The 18,632-nt window shown below is 37.3% G+C and overlaps 1 protein-coding gene across 1 annotated transcript; it reads left to right on the top strand.

The window, feature by feature from the left end:
• Positions 1–344: 344 nt before the first annotated feature.
• Positions 345–12,166, top strand: LOC140791408 (lectin-like). The gene is made up of 5 exons (XM_073141965.1): positions 345–531; positions 9,447–9,576; positions 9,906–10,049; positions 10,756–10,874; positions 11,584–12,166. Exons 2-5 carry the CDS (start codon positions 9,496–9,498, stop codon positions 11,951–11,953), a joined length of 714 nt encoding a protein of 237 aa, XP_072998066.1. The 5' UTR covers positions 345–531; positions 9,447–9,495; the 3' UTR covers positions 11,954–12,166.
• Positions 12,167–18,632: the final 6,466 nt, after the last annotated feature.

Raw genomic sequence — 18,632 nt, 5'->3', positions numbered from 1 at the left:
ATTAAAGGAAAAAAGGAAAAGAAGAAAAAAAATATAGGAGCGAGAAAAGTTAGACTTCTTTTCTTTTGTTTTCTTTCTTCTAATTTATTTTTACATAATCTTTATAGGAAACACATCCTCAATCAGGATATATGTAATAGAAACTTTTAAAGAAGTAAGGCTACAACATATCAGTCCAAAATTAATAAAATAGGAAAATTCTGCAATGAAAATATAAAAAGGAAAGAAAGTATAGTATGAAATCTGTCTTTTTATGAGAGCAAAATCTCTGTATAATTCCTGTAGTTAAAACAGAAACGAGAAAAAGTGAATAAATTGTCGCATGCAGGACGCGCATGCGTTTTGCGCGTCGGCAGACCCGTCTCCTCCCCCATAAAAGTCAGCGCTCTCTCTCTCTCTCTCTCTCTCTCTCTCTCTCTTCTGGTCGCCACCACCCCTTCTTCTTTATTTTACCCGGACCAAAGTGCTCGACGTGGTGGGCTCGCCGAGGGGGAAAATTGGACCAAATCGACCCTATCGTTCACTCCGTTGGTGAGCCATTTCTTCCTCCTTACGTTTAATTTGGTTTTCTTTAGGTATTCAGTCTTTCGCCTTCGTATTCTTGTTTTGCTTCCGTCGATGAAATTCGCTGACTGGCCTCATTCCCGCCCGAGGAGCTTCATCTCAATATCGTTGATCCGTTTATACTCTCTTTCGGCCTTCAAACCCCTCCGTTGAGGCTAAGCCATGTGGCCTTCCACTGTCATCGTTTGGGTTCGTCTCCGGCCACCTTTTGCCACCCTATAACCTAATAAAGTCCTCCCTACCCAACGAAGCTTTTAGCATCCTTTGTTGTGTTTCCCATGGCTTGGTTAAATGGGAAGGTAAAACTCCATGGAGCTTGATCTCCTTCACTGTCGACCACCTCGACCGTTGGAAACCTCACCATCATTCATCCATCTCGTTTCCCTCTTGCTCCTGGACTGATCTGTGTTTCCCTTGAGTTCGTAGTCTAGCATCTTCTCCCGACGTCTATATTTCTTCTTCCTCCTCTGTCTAGTTGGGTGGGATGTGGGCCTTCTGGACCCAACTAGGTTGGGTGGGATGTGGGCTTCGGCTGCAGCCCAATCAAGATGCTTTTATCTTTTTACCATTTTCTCCTTTTGTATGTATTCTTATTATCGTTGATTGTTATGGTTAACATTAAATATATTCATTGTAATTTAAAGTTCATATTTCACCATTATCAATTGATATTATCTGGGGGTTATAAATAAATTGAAAAAATATAAAATTAATACCACTGATTCTAATATGGCTAGAGAAAATACAAGTCTAAACCTAATGTACATCAATAAGTAATTCACTAGTTCCAATTAATTCAACTATGAATAGACTTGTAAAATTAAATATCAAAGGGTAATATTACGATAGCGAATATAAAAGTGGTCATAATAATAAGTAATTAAAACTATTTATTAAAGGGCAGCACTAACAAAATAATTTGTTATGGCAAGAAAATTAGGAAAGGGCACATGCCGGAAAATGCTTTCATGTTTTATAATTTTATCTCATTCAGGGCAAGAAAATTAAGAAACTAACTTGTTAGGCACATGCTTTATCTCATTCGCGGCAAGAAAATTAGCAGAAAAAGAGAGAGAACATGTCGTAGCTACTACAACAAACGACAACATGAACAATCCCGAATTCTCATAGCACAATATGAAGAGAGAGAGAGAGAGAGAGAGAGAGAGAGAAAGAGAGCAGTGGAGCTTCACCTCAATCATGTCGTGAAGGCAGAAAGAAAGAGGAGAAATGGAGTTTGAGCTTGCCCTTGACGGTCTCCTGAGGTAGGAAGCTAAGCTTTTCTCCTCATTGTTGCGAGAGGGAGAAAGATAGACGTGCCACCGTCACGCGAGGGAGGAAGAAATGGCTTCAGTTTTCTCGTCCGTATCGTCGTAGGCTGCCATTGCATGAGGAAGGAATCTAGGGGTTTTCATTGGGTTAGGAGGAAGCAAGACTTCTTCTCGAAGAGGAGGAAGCTGATTTGATTGAGGAGGCAACAAAAGGGTTTCTGCAGTCCAATTTAGTTATTTGTTCACGGGTTCACGGGTTGAGGCCCTTTTTTTTTGCAAACTCACCCACTGAATCCTAGATAACTTTAAAAAATGTATTGGTGTCATATCTTAATTATTTTTTTACTTTAGATACTTTTTCAACCGTATTTGGTAATTTTATGTATTTGATATGAATTTTTTATTAATTTTGAGCTAAGTTTTAAGTAAAGCCCACATATTATTAATGATGGTTTAATGGTAGAATTAATTTAGCTCAAAGAGTACTTTATTGTCATATATTCACTTAGTCAAATCTATGAAGAGAAGTAAATGAAAATTTGCTCTAAAGTAGGTATTATGGCAATAAAAAATAAAAAAAAGTGAGTTTAGTATCATATTGGATATTTGAGAAATGTTAGTATGGTATATAAGTAACAAACTTCTTATGGGTTTTGGGCTCCAAAAGGGATACCTATTTTGTAGGTAAAGATTACTATGCAACTTAACTCACATGTGCATGCCACCCGGCCCGACTCGGTTCGGTTCGCACGCACAAGTCAAGTCCAATTTTAATTTTTTTGCCGGCCCGAAGTTGAAGTGGTGTGTCCCTTCGATGAATAGTTAATCAGTCAATTAGTTGGTTAAACCCGACTCGAAATGGTGCATCCCTTCACATTGTAATTGTTAATTGGTTTTAGACCCGAAATGGTGCATCCTTTCGTCGAGACCGTTTAATTCTATAAATAGGCTGTCAGTCTACATAATTTTACATAGAAATTTGGTTCATTCCTTCTAAGTCTGGGTCGAGTCTTAAGTTTGAGTCTGCATTTAAGAGAGAGCACAGCACGGTTCAGGTTCAACAAGGCATCCGAATAGCTGCTTCCTTTCGAGTGCAAGGCAGTCGTTGTATCATAGGAGACCGACGTCCACTGTTCTAGAAGCAATCAGTGAAGGGCGAATTGGTCTTAAGAAGATAGTGTCCAACACTAGACTCGACTATTCAGAATTTTATATTCTGTAATCTATAAGTTTATTTAATTTATTTATTTTGATCGGAATTTTGTAACTCTTTGAAATCAGATTGTTACTACTAATATTTTAAGACATATTCTGGTTGTTACTCTGATTCCTGTCAGTGTTCTTTTCTTCTGATCGGATTTTTATTTTTCTTTCATTCTTTTAGATAGCTGAAATAGTAAAGAGTACTATTACCCCTATCACTGCTCCTTCAATACCTACAGTTCATGGAGAAAAGCCTGAGAAGTTCTATGGTGCAGAATTTAAGAGATGGCAACATAAAATGCTCTTTTATCTGACCACCTTGAATTTGGCTAAATTCTTATATGAAGATGTGCCTGAACTCCGAAAGGAGGAAACTGATAGGCAATTATTTGCTGCAGTGGATGCATGGAAGCATGCCGACTTTCTTTGCCAAAACTATATCTTTAATGGACTGGACAACTCGTTATATAACGTGTATAGTTTAGTAAAAACATCTAAGGAATTATAAAAATCTTTAGACAAGAAGTACAAGACAGAAGATGCCGGTGCAAAGAAATTTATAGTTGGTAAATTTTTTTATTACGAGATGGTTGGCACTAAATCAGTGATTAACCAGGTGCAAGATCTTCAAGTGATAATTTATGAGATTCACGCTAAAGGGATAGTGATTAATGAATCATTTCAAGTGGCAACTATTATAGAAAATTTGCCACCGTCTTAGAGGGATTTCAAAAATTACCTAAAACACAAGCGCAAGGAAATGACACTTGAAAAACTTATTGTCAGATTGAGGATAGAAGAAGACAACCATACTGTTGAAAAGAAAATTGGAAGCCAATACGTGTCAAAGGCAAATGTTGTGGAGTCCACAAAGGACGAGAAAAGGAAGCATACCGGTGAAGGCTCTAAAAGTGGCAACACGAAGAAATTCAAGGGCAAATGTTACGTTTGTGACAAGCAAGGGCATCGTGCTCAGGACTACCGTTTGGGCAAAAAGGAGAAGTCAAAGAAAGAGAACTCTGAAAAGAAGAAGTCACAAGCCAATGTAACTGAAGTAGAAAATCTTCGTTCTGATGTCGATGACATGCACCTCTCCGCTATTGTCTCGGAAGTAAACCTAATTGGTGGTAATCCTAAAGAATGGTGGGTAGACATTGGAACTACTCGACACATTTGTGCCAACAAGTGAATGTTTTCATCTTATCAAACTGCAACAGATGAAAAACTTTACATGGGCAATTCAGCGATTTCCAAGGTGGAAGGAATAGGGAAGGTCGTGTTAAAATTGACTTCAAGGAAAGAACTTACTCTTAATGATGTGATGCATGTACTCGACATTCGAAAGAATCTGGTTTCAAGATCATTATTGAGTAAGAAAAGTTTTAAGTTGGTGTTTGAGTCTAATAAGTTTGTACTTATCAAAAATAACATGTATGTTGGAAGGGGCTACTTGTCAAATGGCCTCTTTAAGATGAATGTAATAACTGTGACTCCAAGAATAAATAAAGATGAATCTTCTTCTTACTTGCTTGAGTCTTGTGAAATTTGGCATGGTAGATTAGGACATGTTAATTATGATACATTGTGTAGATTAATTAATATTAACATATTGCCTAATTTTCAAATTGATTTAAATAATAAATGTGAAATATGTGTTGAAGCCAAATTGGTTAAGGCTTCGTTTCATTCCATTGAACGAAGTACAGAACCTCTAGAACTTATACATACCGATGTATATGATTTAAAATTTATTCAAACTAGAGGTGAAAAAAAATATTTTATTACTTTTATTGATGATTGCACAACATACTGTTATGTGTATTTGTTAAGAAGCAAAGATGAGGCATTAGAAATGTTTATACATTTCAAAATTGAGGTTGAGAACCAACTTAGCAGAAATATTAAAATACTAAGAAGTGATAGAGGTGGTGAATATGAGTCATCATTTGCACAAATATGTGCAGAAAATGAAATTATTCATCAAACAACGGCTTCTTACACTCCACAGCAAAATGGTATTGCTGAACGTAAGAATAAAACTCTGAAAGAGATGATGAATGCCATGTTAATAAGTTCTGGTTTACCTCAGAATTTGTGATGGGAAGCTTTGCTTTCTGCAAATCACATTCTCAACCGATTACCCCATAAGAAATTGGATAAAATACCTTATGAGTTATTGAAAGGTCGAGAAACTAGCTATAAATTCTTAATAGTGTGGGGGTGCCTAGCAAAGGTTGCAATTCCAGTTCCTAAAAGAACAAAAATTGGACTTAAAACTATTGATTGTATATTCATTGGTTATGCTCATAACAGTAGTGCATATCGATTCCTGGTTCACAAATCAGATAATTCTGAGGTACATGAGAATACAATTATTGAGTCTAGGAATGCATCATTCTTTGAGAATATATTTCCGCATAAATCTACATCAGAAGTAAGTTCTCTTAAAAGAACTTATGAAAATAAGCAGGACCAAGAGTCCATGCAAGAAGGAAATGATAATGAACCTAGACGAAGTAAGAGGGCAAGGACTTCTACATCTTTTGGTTCTAATTTTTAACATATTTGTTAGAAAAGAACCTCAGAGTTATAAGGAAGCAATGTCTACTCCTGAAACTCTTTTATGAAAAGAAGCTATTGATAATGAAGTAAATCATACCTGGGAATTGGTGGATCTTCCACTAAGGTGTAAACATTTGGATTACAAATGGATTATCAAAAGGAAGATGAAAGCAAATGGTTCAATTGACAAATACAAGATGAGACTTGTAGTCAAAGGATATAGATAGACAGAGGGAATAGATTACTTTGATACATATTCACCTATAACAAGAATAACATCTATCCGATTAATAATTGCTCTTGTGGCATTATATAATCTGGAAATACATCAGATGGATGTGAAAACTGCATTCTTGAATGGTGAATTAAATGAAGAAATTTATATGGAACAAACCAAAGGGTTTGTGGCTCCAAGACAAGAGAGAAAAGTGTGCAAATTAGTTTAGTCTCTTTATGGGCTTAAACAAGCACCTAAACAATGGCATGAAAAATTTTGACCTAGTTATGATTCAAATGGTTTTCACATTAATGAATGTGATAAATATGTTTATGTGAAATGCACTTCAGATAATTATGTCATTGTATGTCTTTATGTGGACGACATGATAATAAATGGTAGCAATATTAATGTCACTAAAGCTACCAAGAACATGTTGGCTAACAAGTTCGATATGAAAGATATGGGAGTTGCATATGTGATTCTTGGTATAAAGATCACTAAGGCAACTGAAGGGTATGTTATATCTCAATCATATTATATTGATAAATTATTTGATAAATTTGATAAAGATAATAACAATATAGCCAGGACACCTGTAGATGTAAATCTTTATCTCACAAAGAATACAGGTGAACGTATATCTCAGTTAGAATATTCTCAAATAATAGGCAGTTTGATGTACGTCATGAATTACACTCGTCCGGATATTGCGTACTCCGTGAGTAAACTTAGTAGATATAAAAGTAATCCAGGCAGTGATCACTGGAAGACGATAGTTAGGGTACTCAGATATTTGAGATACACCACTAACTATGGATTGCACTATTCAAAATATCCAACAGTACTTGAAGGGTACAGCGATGCAAACTGAATTTTTGATACAAAAGATATCAAATCCACGAGCGGATATGTCTTTACACTTGGGGGTGCTTCTATTTCATGGAAATCTTTTAAACAAATATGTATAGCCAGATCTACAATGAAATCTGAATTCATAGCATTAGATAAGGCTGGAGAAAAAGCAGAATGGATTCGAAATTTCTTAGAAGATATTACTATGTGGCCAAAACTTGTGTCCGCAATTTGCATACATTGAGATAGTCAATCAGCTATAGGAAGGGCACAGAGTCAAATATATAATGGTAAGTTATGACATATACATCATAGGCATAATATAGTGTGGCAATTGATCTCAAATGGTATAATATCCATTGATTATGTGAAATCAAAGGATAACATCGCAGATCCGTTAACAAAGGGTTTAACAAGAGATCAAGTATATTGTTCATTGAGGGAAATGTGTTTGAAGCCTGCCACCTAGAGTAACGACACAACGGCAACCCAATCTAGTTGACTGGAGATCCCAAGATCTAGGTTCAAAGGGACAACCGAGTTGTAGGGGCGTTCTCTGAAATCACTAAGGAATTAACTTTCCTACACCTTTCCTATGATGACATAGTGATAAATATTTACTAAGTGTTAGGGTAAGCAATGCTTTTAATGACTCTTATACTTTGGAAATCTAAGTGGAGTATGGCAAGATACTCTTAATAAGAGATCACCTATGTGAGTGTGAAGTGGGCCACTTCTATGAGATGACTAGGCTAAATCTCTAGAGCACTCAAAGAATTACCAGGCGCGTCCAAGGCTAAAATGGACACAACATATAGAACCGACTGTGTTGAAAAGAGCTGTGTGGGTATTATTGTCTTGGTTTATACAAAAGTTGAACAGTTCAAGACATCATATTCACTGGTTAGCAAATAAATCCGATAATACTTCACTATAGAAGGTTCAAAGCCAAAAGCTACCTATCCTGATGCGGTAACTTTTTATTGTACTCTCTATCAAGTCTGCATTTCATATGCATTTTCAGCCAATTCATTCATGTAGAGGATTGTTGGTAATTTCATGTATTTGACATGAATTTTTTATTAACTTTGAGCTAAGTTTTAAGTGGGGCCCACACATTATTAATGATGGTTTAATGGTAGAATTAATTTAGCTCAAAGAGTACTTTATTGTCATATATTCACTTAGTCAAATCTATGAAGAGAACTGAATAAAAATTGGCTCTAAAGTGGGTATCATGACAATGAAAATTAAAAAAAAGTGAGTTTAGTATCATATTGGATATTTGAGAAATATTAGTATGGTATATAAGTAACAAACTTCTTATGGGTTTTGAGCCCTAAAAGGGGTACCTATTTTGTGAGTAAAAGTTAATATGCAATTTAACTCACATGTGCATGCCGCCCCGCTCGGCTCAGTTCGGTTCGCACGCACGAGTCAAGTCCAATTGGTTGGTTGGTTGAACCTATCCGAAGTCGAAGTGGTGTGTCCCTTCGATGAACAATTAATCAGTCAGTTAGTTGGTTGAACCCGACCCGAAATGGTGCATCCATTCGTGACCATTTGCATCCTTTCGTCGAGACTGTTTAATTCTATAAATAAGTTGTCAATCTACATAATTTTACATAGAAATTTAGTTCATTCTTTCTAAGTCTAGGTCAAGTCTTAAGTTTGAGTCTGCATTTGAGAGAGAGCACAGCACGATTCAGGTTCAACAAGGCATTCGAATAGCTGCTTCCTTTCGAGTATAAGGCAGTTGTTATATCCTAGGAGACCGACATCCACTATTCTAAAAGCAATCAATGGAGGGCGAATTGGTCTTAACAAGATAGTGTCCAACACTAGACTTGACTATTTAAAATTTTATATTTTGTAATCTATAAGTTTATTTAATTTATTTATTTTGATCGGAATTTTTGTGACTCTTTGAAATTAGATTGTTACCGCCAACATCTACTATGTATCGGAGCCGCATCAATATCCAATGTATATTTGGTACCGATATAAAAGGGTAAAAGGAGTATCCGTACTTTAAAGATTTATAATTACTATGTTTAGGAATATTATCAAGATTGTACAATAGAAAAGCAATTAGGGAGGTCATATAATGAAGATCCCATTAACACATATATTAGCTAAAACAATTATATTAACCTAAAGCAGGGACCATTTAGCTTGAGATCTTCTTGTCAAACCTTTTTTTGAGCACCATTGTAAACCTAAGAATCGATATATCAATGTTCTCACAACCTCAGTTTATTTGTTGTGTAGACTTCTTACATTCTAGATCTCAGGTAACTCTCAAAGTTGTACTTATCCAAAATTGCACATATCCTCTAAAATAAAGATGCAAGGAAGGTTGTAGCCAAGAATCTTCCTTCACGCAGATTAAGTGTAGAGCAAAGAGACATGTAAATTAACAAGAGATTCGCAATTGAAGTGCATTGCAGAGAGAGCATCTCAGTTGTTAAGGAATATTTGTTTTATTAATTTGAGACTTTTGGCTCTCTCTCTCTCTCTCTCTCTCTCTCTCTCTCTCTCTCTCTCTCTCTCTCTCTCTCTCTCTCCTCTCTCTCTCTCTCTCTCTCTCTCTCACACACACACACACACACAGACACACACACATCTCCACCTTAATACAAATCATGTCTGTAGCTTTATGCATTCAAAGGTGGGTCATGAGCATTAAGAGTAACCCTTGGCTTGTAAATGTTAGTTGTGGTATATTTAAGCGTAATATGGCAGATAGCTGTTTCACTTCTCTGGCTCTTCAGATGAAAAGTAGATTATTTAAATCGTGAGACAAAATCTACTAATTGATCTATGGCTGGCGCGGTCAAGCGCCGATGTCTAGAGCAGGAGCTGGAAGCTTGGTATGAGGAGGCTGTCAACGACTCGTCAAAGGTGATAGATTGGTTCGCTTTCGATTTCTTTTGCTTTTTCTTTTATTTTTTTGGTTGTGAGGGATCTTAGTCCACAGCTGGGGAAAAGTCGTCGGATTACAATTGAAGTATGGGTCGAAAGACAATTTGGCAGGCTGTCTTTCTTTATAGTATTTAAAAGTACAAAGAACTTATGCAAACTTCAAAAGGAGTAAATGAATTTGCATCTATTCCTTTATCCTAAAGATCAAAACCTTCTTTTGTTGTGTACTCTCAGATATTAATTACATCATATCATCATATTCTACTATAATAGTAACCCAGTAGTTCTTGGATGAGTTCTAAATCCAGAAGGCAATGAGAGCTGGATCATCAAGAGAAGACGCTCTTGCTCCTGTACAACAGAGTCCTAAGGTTGGAGAAGAACGCAAGGAAGCAGTTAAGTCAAACGATAAAATCATCAATGGAATCTTCTTGGAGCCGAACAACTTTTTGGTAAGCTTCAATTGTCACCACATCTGACCACAGTAAAACATGTGCAATAGTATTACAGCTACATAAGAACCATTTGAGATTAGCAAAAAATATGTTCACATATTTAATTTGAAATTAATGTGAGTTGGTATTTGAACTTACTCCTTCAAATCCAACCTTATGGTTTTGGCTCTTGGATAACTATTTAGGCTTTAATTTTCCTACTCAGATAGATAAATATAGTTGGAATATTGTCATGTTAATGAGGAATTCGTCATGAAAGCTTTTTGTATGTTTACTTTACCATCTTGTTTATCTCATGCATCCCAAGAGGAACACCTCGAAAAAGTTCAAAGTTTTTTCTAGGCTAACTTATATAGTTTGCCTTCTTAGCTATGACTTAGTATCACATTACACCCTAGATTAGTACAAGCATACCGGTTGCGCTTTGAACCACGATTCTTTTCGTAAGATGGATTTGTCTTCTTCTATCAAAAGATAGAAACCATGGTACAACACAGACAACTTACAATATTTTCTGAATTGATCCGACATGAATGATGCTAATCTCAAGCCTCAAACTTTTGATTTCTTTGCATGGAAAGATAAGCTTTTTTCACAGAAAAGTTAGACAAAATTAATGTTCTATTATTCATGACTAGCAGGTCTTTTTCGAATTCATAATTTATTTGCTAATTATCATGCTTCATGCTTTGATTTGATGCAGAAATATTGGGTGGACAAGGAAACTGGCCACAATTGTTTCATGATGTTTCCGAGGGGCTTATCAATTGCTTGGAGTAACAACGAAAGTTATTGGCATTGGCTTCCTCTGAGAAAAAAAAGGTAAAATTTAAGCATAAATATAAGAAGAAAACTAAATTTAAGCACAACTAAACATTATTTCACCAGGAAAACTTGAATAAAGGGACATTGTTAGATGAACAAAGAGATGTGTAGTAAAAGAGTTAGTAGACAACACCAAAGCAATCAATCTGACTTGTGAGAAACGCCATTGGAAAAAGAACTCATTTTTACAGTGGTAGACCTTCTTGACAATAGACGAGACTCAATTAAAAAGTACTAATTCAAATAAATTTATGCTGATGTTCCAATGACCACATTTTTGGGTCTCATGTATCAAGATACTTTCCCTAGTAAATCTTAATTTTAAGGGGGCACAGATCCAAGTAGGTTTATATGTCATGTAGCAAATGTCTGTGTTTCAAATTAACCTAGAAGAATTATATAAGTTACTGTCAAGAAAACTAACAAAATAACGTAACAACAGAGGATAAATGATCCTACCGGTTGCTAAAACTTAAAAAATCCTATGAAAGAATCAACTCTTAATACTCGAGTCATTTAGTAGGTATCTCTTTCCTTTTTCTTCATCTTTTGGCATGACGATTTCCCATATCATTCTAATGAGCAGAGTACTCCACGTATTGCTTGGCGTGAAATCTTCAAAAGTTTCTTAAATATCTTCTCATTGTCGCGTGTTTTAGCCATTTAAACAAGTTGACTTACACCTGTTACATTTTTTTGCCAACAGTGAGAAGGATGATGTGGCAATACTACTGGGTGTTTGTTGGCTCGACATTCACGGGAAACTGGAAATTTCCTATCTTACACCGGGAATTATGTACGAGGTTGTCTTTATAGTAATGATGAATGAGGCAGCAGCTGGGTGGGGTATTCCTGTGGATCTTAGGCTCAGGCTACCAGATGGAAGTGTTCGAGGACACATGGAGAGTTTGGAAGAAAAACCAAGAGGTACATGGATAGAACTTAAAGTTGGTGAACTTAGGACACAAGCCGGGCAAGAGGGCAAGATGGACGTATCTTTGTGGGGAAATGAAGGTGAGCACTGGAAGATCGGACTTACAGTTAGAGGCATTGTTATTCGCCCAAAGAAGCTTTAGTAATTCCTTCTTTTTATATAACCATACTAGCTTCATTCCGGCGTCAACAAACAGCTTGCACTTCTGGGTTTATCTTCTACTCCTCTTCAGCTGCTATATTACCTCATGTACTTGTTAGTGAAGTTAAGCTTTTGCTTAAATTAAAGTTAGAATAAGATCGATCACCGAATTCCCTTTCAGAGATTTATGATAAGAGACGAGATCTATTCTCTAGCTTGCAGTGTAATGTTATATTTACATGGGTGGATTGGGATTACACCAGCAACTATGCTACAATCTTGAAGCATTTAAGAAGCATACATATTTTACAAATCTAATTATTATTTGACAAATATAAAAACTTAATAAGCGAACATCTTTCAAAGGGTACAGTAAAGAAAATAGGCATGTTCACTGAGCACAATTGTATGTACAAGTTGGTGACTTCCCATTAATTTCACATAGCTACAGGATTTCTTTCGTTATCGGCAGTTCTTTTCTTCATATAGTCTTTTAGGCCCATTCAATTTATCATATTAGTCTAGACCAAATTGGAGCAAGGTGATATAAATAAAATTTTAGAGGGGTAATTCAATTTTAGACATAAGAACTATAGAAGGTAATTTATAATTTATCCAAATAAAATAAAATAATTGAATGAAAACTAATTAAAGTCTTGTTTGAGACCAAATTAAAATTTACTAGAATTACTCCTATCATAGAGAAGCAAAACCTGCTCCCTAATATCATGCAATTTTCTTTATTACGGATTAAAAGTCATTTAACTAAAAGAGTTTGCGATTATGAAAATTCGTGAGAAAGGTCTTACTGTCGACGACCTCCTCCTTGTGTCCAGAGCTACCAAGGCTAATGCCTCTACCCTCCTGCATGCACTGGACTTCTATTCCTCCCTCACCAGTTAATGAGTCAATTTTGAGAAATTTAAACTCTTCCTGCCTAACTAGATGGCCGTTGAACTTAAGGTGGAGCTCTGTGCAACGTTGAGCCTCAAGCTGGCATCAATGTTGTTTGTCGACCTGGGGATGAAATATCAGGGTTTCGCATCCCATTGCTTGGCCACCAAGATCTTGTCAAGTGCATTCGCCGAACACTAACCAGTTGGAAGCAATAGACTCTCGCCCTTGTCGGCCAAATCATCCTAGTCAAACCCACCCTCACCTCCGTTCCCAACTACAAGTTGGGTTCCACCTAGATCCCAGATCGGTCCTAGACAACATTGATAAGACATGAGAGGGAAATATGGGAAAAAGGGAAGGACCACAGAGGCCTCCATCTTGTCAACCGGAAAACTTTTATGCTTCCTTATTCCTAGGGGGGAATAGTTGTCAAATGCCTATAGACAACTAAGTGGGCCTTACCAGGTAAGATGTCACTAGTGTTCTTAACTACAGGGAAGTACCATGGGTACACATCATGCACGTCAAGTACATGCCCCTATGTCCATCGACTACCAAGCCTGCTCCAAAGTGTTTGTGGCTGTGGAGAGCAAGCAATCTGTTAGTTTGTCGACTACGGAGAGATTCTCAAAAGCAATAGATGATAGTGAAGATACTAGGGTGACGGGGATGCGTGGGTCACATCCATCCCACTTAACCTATAATCTGGCATATTCCACTCCTCAGCCCTAACAGATCAATCTCAAGTATCAGAGTTCATCTAGGAAGGGACTTCGGATCAGCATAAGCTAGTAAACTACTTCAGCAGTGAGCTCACATTCTAGGTAGCAGCCCATCACTCATGGCTCTGGTGTCCTACATGATCGTTGGATTTGAGAACTAGACCTGAAGAGTGAGGCCAAATCTAAGGCCATCAACAGCTTCCTATGCGGACCTTAGGCTCGATCTGCCCTAGCATCTTCTCATAGCCCCCCGTTCCATGACTTCCTATGAAAGCTATTTTGGGGCCGAGCCCCCACAAGAACCTATTTGTTTGGTCTTAGCTTTAAGCTAGACTAGAGTTTGTTCTCTAACTTGTCTTTGTTGTAGCTCTTTCATACCCGCTTGATTGACATTCGTTTCTTGTTACCTATGTATAAGCCTATTTCCTAAAAGCTTGACACATTTGTTCCATTATTTCATATATGCCCTTCAGGTGCGAAGCCTTATTGTAGAGCATTTTCAAATAATTGAGGACCTAGGGGACTTAATTAGGGCTGTCTAACGAACGGCTTAGGCTCGGCTTGGCTGGAGCTCAGCTTAGCTCGGTTAGAGATGAGCTAAGCTTGAACCGTCAAAATCGGTACAAAATTAATTTCGAGCCAAGTCTGAGCTATAGCTGACTCGCTCAGGCTCGGCTCAATAGGCCGCACTGAGTAATTCTTCTTTTTTTTTGTCTACCGGTGTAGGATGGTGACATTTAATCAATTCATATTTTTTAATAATTAATATATGAGAGGTGTCTCAACCGGTGGGGTACGCTTACATGTAGAAAGCCATCTTTTCCTTTTTGTCCTTTATCCATCACTTTTCTAAGGCATTACAATCAAGGCTTTTAATTCTTAAATGTCATACTTCATTCTGATGCAAGGCCTCTAGTGGTCGGCCTTGATCCAAGCCCTCACCCTCCACCCTGGTGGGCCTCCCTTCCTCCGCATCATCAGAATCGGGCCTCCCTCTTCCAACGGCCGGGACGAGCTCCATGAGTTTGGGATCAAGCTAGTCGAGCTTGCGCGCTCCGTGCAAGCGCGCTTTGCCTTTTGGGGAGGTCGCGACGACCCACCTCGACAATGTGTGCCCCTAGATGCTCCGTGCTCCAGCTTCGCCGCCTCTCCATTAGCCCCAGACCACAGTAGCACTAAATAACCTAGTTTGGGCTATCAGGTCTCATTACATCTACTGTAGCCTAACAAAACAAAATTTGACAAGATCCCCTCTTCCTCTAAGAAGAACAAGTACGTGCTCAAGTGAAGAGAAGAGCCTGGGAGACCGACTGCCACTATGGAACCCACTAGCTACAATGGTCATCTGAGGCCTTCATTGTCGGACCTCCACCCTTCTCCCATGGGCGCTACGCTGCGCCCACCCTCTACTATCTCGCGCCAAGCCAATCCACCTTCTTCGATGATGTGGGCAATGACAACGTCCTTTAGAAAAGAGCTCCTATGGCTCCTACTGCTATGCCGCAACAACAGTTCATAGAAGAGACCAAAGTCGTGGGGGTTGGCGGACTCCTCAAACTGCTGTGATGCTCGGCTTGGGCTCGATATGGCAACTCGGCTTGAATGAGCTTGATAATAAGCTCATTTCAAGCTTAAGCTCAGCTCGAACTCGGTCTAGCCCGGCTCGATCTCGGCTCGAGTTGAGCTGAGCTGAGCCGGAGCCCAATTCTAAGGCTCGAAATTCATTTCGAGCCGAGCTTAAGTAGGAGCTGGCTCGCTCAGGCTCGGCTCATTTAAACCTCTAGACTTAATTTACCTAGACTTGATCACTAAGGTCTAGGACCCTAACCTAATGCATAATGGCCTCATTTTAGGTACTTTTGTTGCTACAGTGTGGAAAATATGGAAACCATGGAATGTGAAGGAATTCTAATAGGAGACCTCCCCACCACAATAGGTGGCCGACCAGGCAGTCTATCTCATCACCGACTACCAGTTGGGGTTGGCCATGAAGTAACAGTGGCTTAATGCACAGTCAAAATCTAATGGGAGCCACTGTCAGTGGGATGAATGATGATCAACACAAACGAGTCTTATGTGGAGAAAGACTACTGAGGGGAAGCATGGTTTGTCACTAAGGATTTCGATAGGCGAGGGTGGAACCGACTCCTTGCAACTCTCCTCTACTAAATGAAGCCTGGATGATGCTAATAGGCCTTCAGGAGGTAGTTAATCAGTACAGTCCGCTCAGAGTTGAAACTCACTTTAAAACTTGTAAAGGTGTTTACGGGGGGAGGAATTAATCCTCTAGCGCATTTGCAACATTGTGAATGCTTTTAGATATTCTCTTTCTTTGATAATGTAAAGATACCACATACCTATAAGGAGGGGAATTTAGCTATTGACTAAGCAGTTAAAATAGGTCGAAAGGTAACTTGGGGAATCTTGTAGGGGGAGGGGATGGTGGGAGGATTTATCCTAATACCTTATGAGCTAACTAATATCATATTTTGGACTCAACTGATAGGACTTCTGATCGGGTTCTAAGCCTTAGCTGAGTTTTCGACTCTTTTATATTAAAAAAAAGGAATGTTGATTTTATAGGGAGAGAAGAAAATGTCTCCTCTTTGAGCAATAAAATAAATCTAGACCTCCTTTGGGCTTGATTAAAGTGAATACAAATGGATCGATCTCAAAGGACATTTACCAAAGTGGGGCAGGTGCTATCCCGAGGAAGAATAATGGAGGCTCACTCATTGTAGCTTGGGAGCTCATCCCCTCTGTCACGCCCCAATCTAGGAACATAATGATCGCGAATATCTAGGATAAAATATGAAGAAACATGAAAGCCCAAATAATAATTAGATCCTAAAAATATATTAACACATCGAAAATATACTCAGCCTTTAGAGTCCCCCTTAATTGGCCTTTTAAATTTCTTCAAAATAATAAGTCATTATAAGCTAGATGCCTAGTAAGTAACTCACTCTATTAAGAATATGTCTAATAATAAATATAACATGTGATACATATAGTAAAAGAAAAAAGATTGTAACAATATATAAGCCATCTTAGAAATTAAATAATTTTATTATCTCTTGTACTGAATTTCAAAATCCAATATATGCTAATTAAATTATAAATTATTCAAAACATCTCATATTGAATAAATTAATATAAAAAAAATTAATCTCTGTTAAAAGTGTACTATCATGGAAACTCATTAAACTGGTAAAATGTCATATTGTCTCTTTCATAGGTACTTTAACCCGTAGCCACATTGCGCTACTAATCACCATTGGGATGGCGTCCGGGATTTTTTAGATATCCGATTCATTATCAAGTATTAATCAGCTGTATTAGTTGTATTGGTTGTTTCAGCATAAGTTTTTTTTTATTTACATAAAATTTTAGAAATTATTATAAAATGCAAGAAAAATATTAAAAATATATAAAAAAAAAAGATAAATCACCTATCCCTTACTCTCTTTAATCTGTTCTCTCTCTACTACTACTATAACAACAAAGACAAGGCAACAACACTACGACAGGGAGAAAAAATGGAGGGAGGAGAGGAGAGGAGAGATGAAAAAATAAAAGAAAAAAATCCTAACAAAAAATTAGAGGAAAAAGCACCTCACCTCGTCATAGAATTACTTGCCGGAGGTGATCTCACTAGAAAATTACTTGTCATTGCTCGCCTTTGTCACATCAAGAAGAAAGGGATGCATCGAGAGAGAAAAAGTCGCGGGAGAAGAGTTGAGAGTGAGAAAGAAGAAATAATATTCATACATATTTTAGATTTGGGTTGGATCAGACTAGTTAATACTAGTCTGTTTCGACCCAATTGGCTTGTCTCAACTCCCAACCTAAAAACTAGTATAAACATTGGTTTCGACTATGGTTGGCCAATATCGATATGTTTCAATTGATGCAGATCAAGATCGGTTGAAACTTCGGTCCATGTTTATAGCAACATTGTGCATTCAAAATAGTTTCTATCTATTGAGAAATATCTAGTCATTATTGCTACTGAGATCATTGAACTTTTACATTTGAAAACAACAATTATTTTCTTAAGAGTCCTAACTATAAGAAAATTGATAGAAGCATATTTTTTAGGGGTATAATCGAGTCAAGCTTAATCGAGCCTAGCTCTAATCAAACTTGAATTGAAAAAAAAATTGCACATAGATTTGTGGTCAAATTAAATTTAAATCATTTCAATTCAAACCAATTATAATCTCGAGCCTAAACGAGTCAATCAATAAGCAATTTTAAGTCTTAGTCAAGCCTTATTTCGAGTCGGAGCAAATTTGAATTGAATCAAGCTTGATTTAGGCTTAAATCAAGTTTAAAAGAAGGCTTAATTCAATTATAGATATATAAATATTGTAAAAATATAAACTAATAGAAATCTTTATGTTTTTAAAAAAGATATAATAGTATCATAACTCAGAATTAAACTCTACAAGTTCAAAGTATATAACAATCCACTTAATCAAATTTTAAAACATAACAAAAATATAATATAATATAAAAGGTATTGCTCTATATATGTTCAAGTTTTCTAACCTAGTCCAATCCATGTCTATATTATTAGGTGGGCAAATTATGGACGGATGGCTGGTTGGGCATGATTATATGGACGGGCTAAGTGTCTATGCACCTTTGGACCGATAAGATTGGATTAGCATAAAAAGCATTTTTTTTTTATTTACCATAAGATTGGACTGGCCACATTTCAAAATACCCATGCTTGAATAAGTATCTATCTTTTCGTAGTTGCTTTCCATGATGCCTATTCACTTATGGTATAAGCTAGGGGTGTAAATGAGCCAAGTTGAGCGAGCTAGGCTAGCTCAACTCGGCTCGAGAGGAAGAAAATCTCAACTCGACTCAAGCTCGATTCGAGTTAAAAGTTTGGCTCAGCCCGGCTCCTCTTCAGCTCAATGAGGCTCGAGCTCGGCTTGCAGGCTTATGTGGGCTGATTATGATATGACTAACATTTAAGAAAAAAATGACATTTAGTAGGTAGGATTCGACCTAGATTAGCTAGATTAATAGAAACTATTTTAACCA

This window comes from Typha latifolia, chromosome 6 (genome assembly GCF_019914945.1).
Source record: "Typha latifolia isolate L0001 chromosome 6, TyphaL0001v2, whole genome shotgun sequence".
Taxonomy (NCBI): domain Eukaryota; kingdom Viridiplantae; phylum Streptophyta; class Magnoliopsida; order Poales; family Typhaceae; genus Typha; species Typha latifolia.
This window is presented reverse-complemented; position numbering and strand designations above follow the sequence as displayed.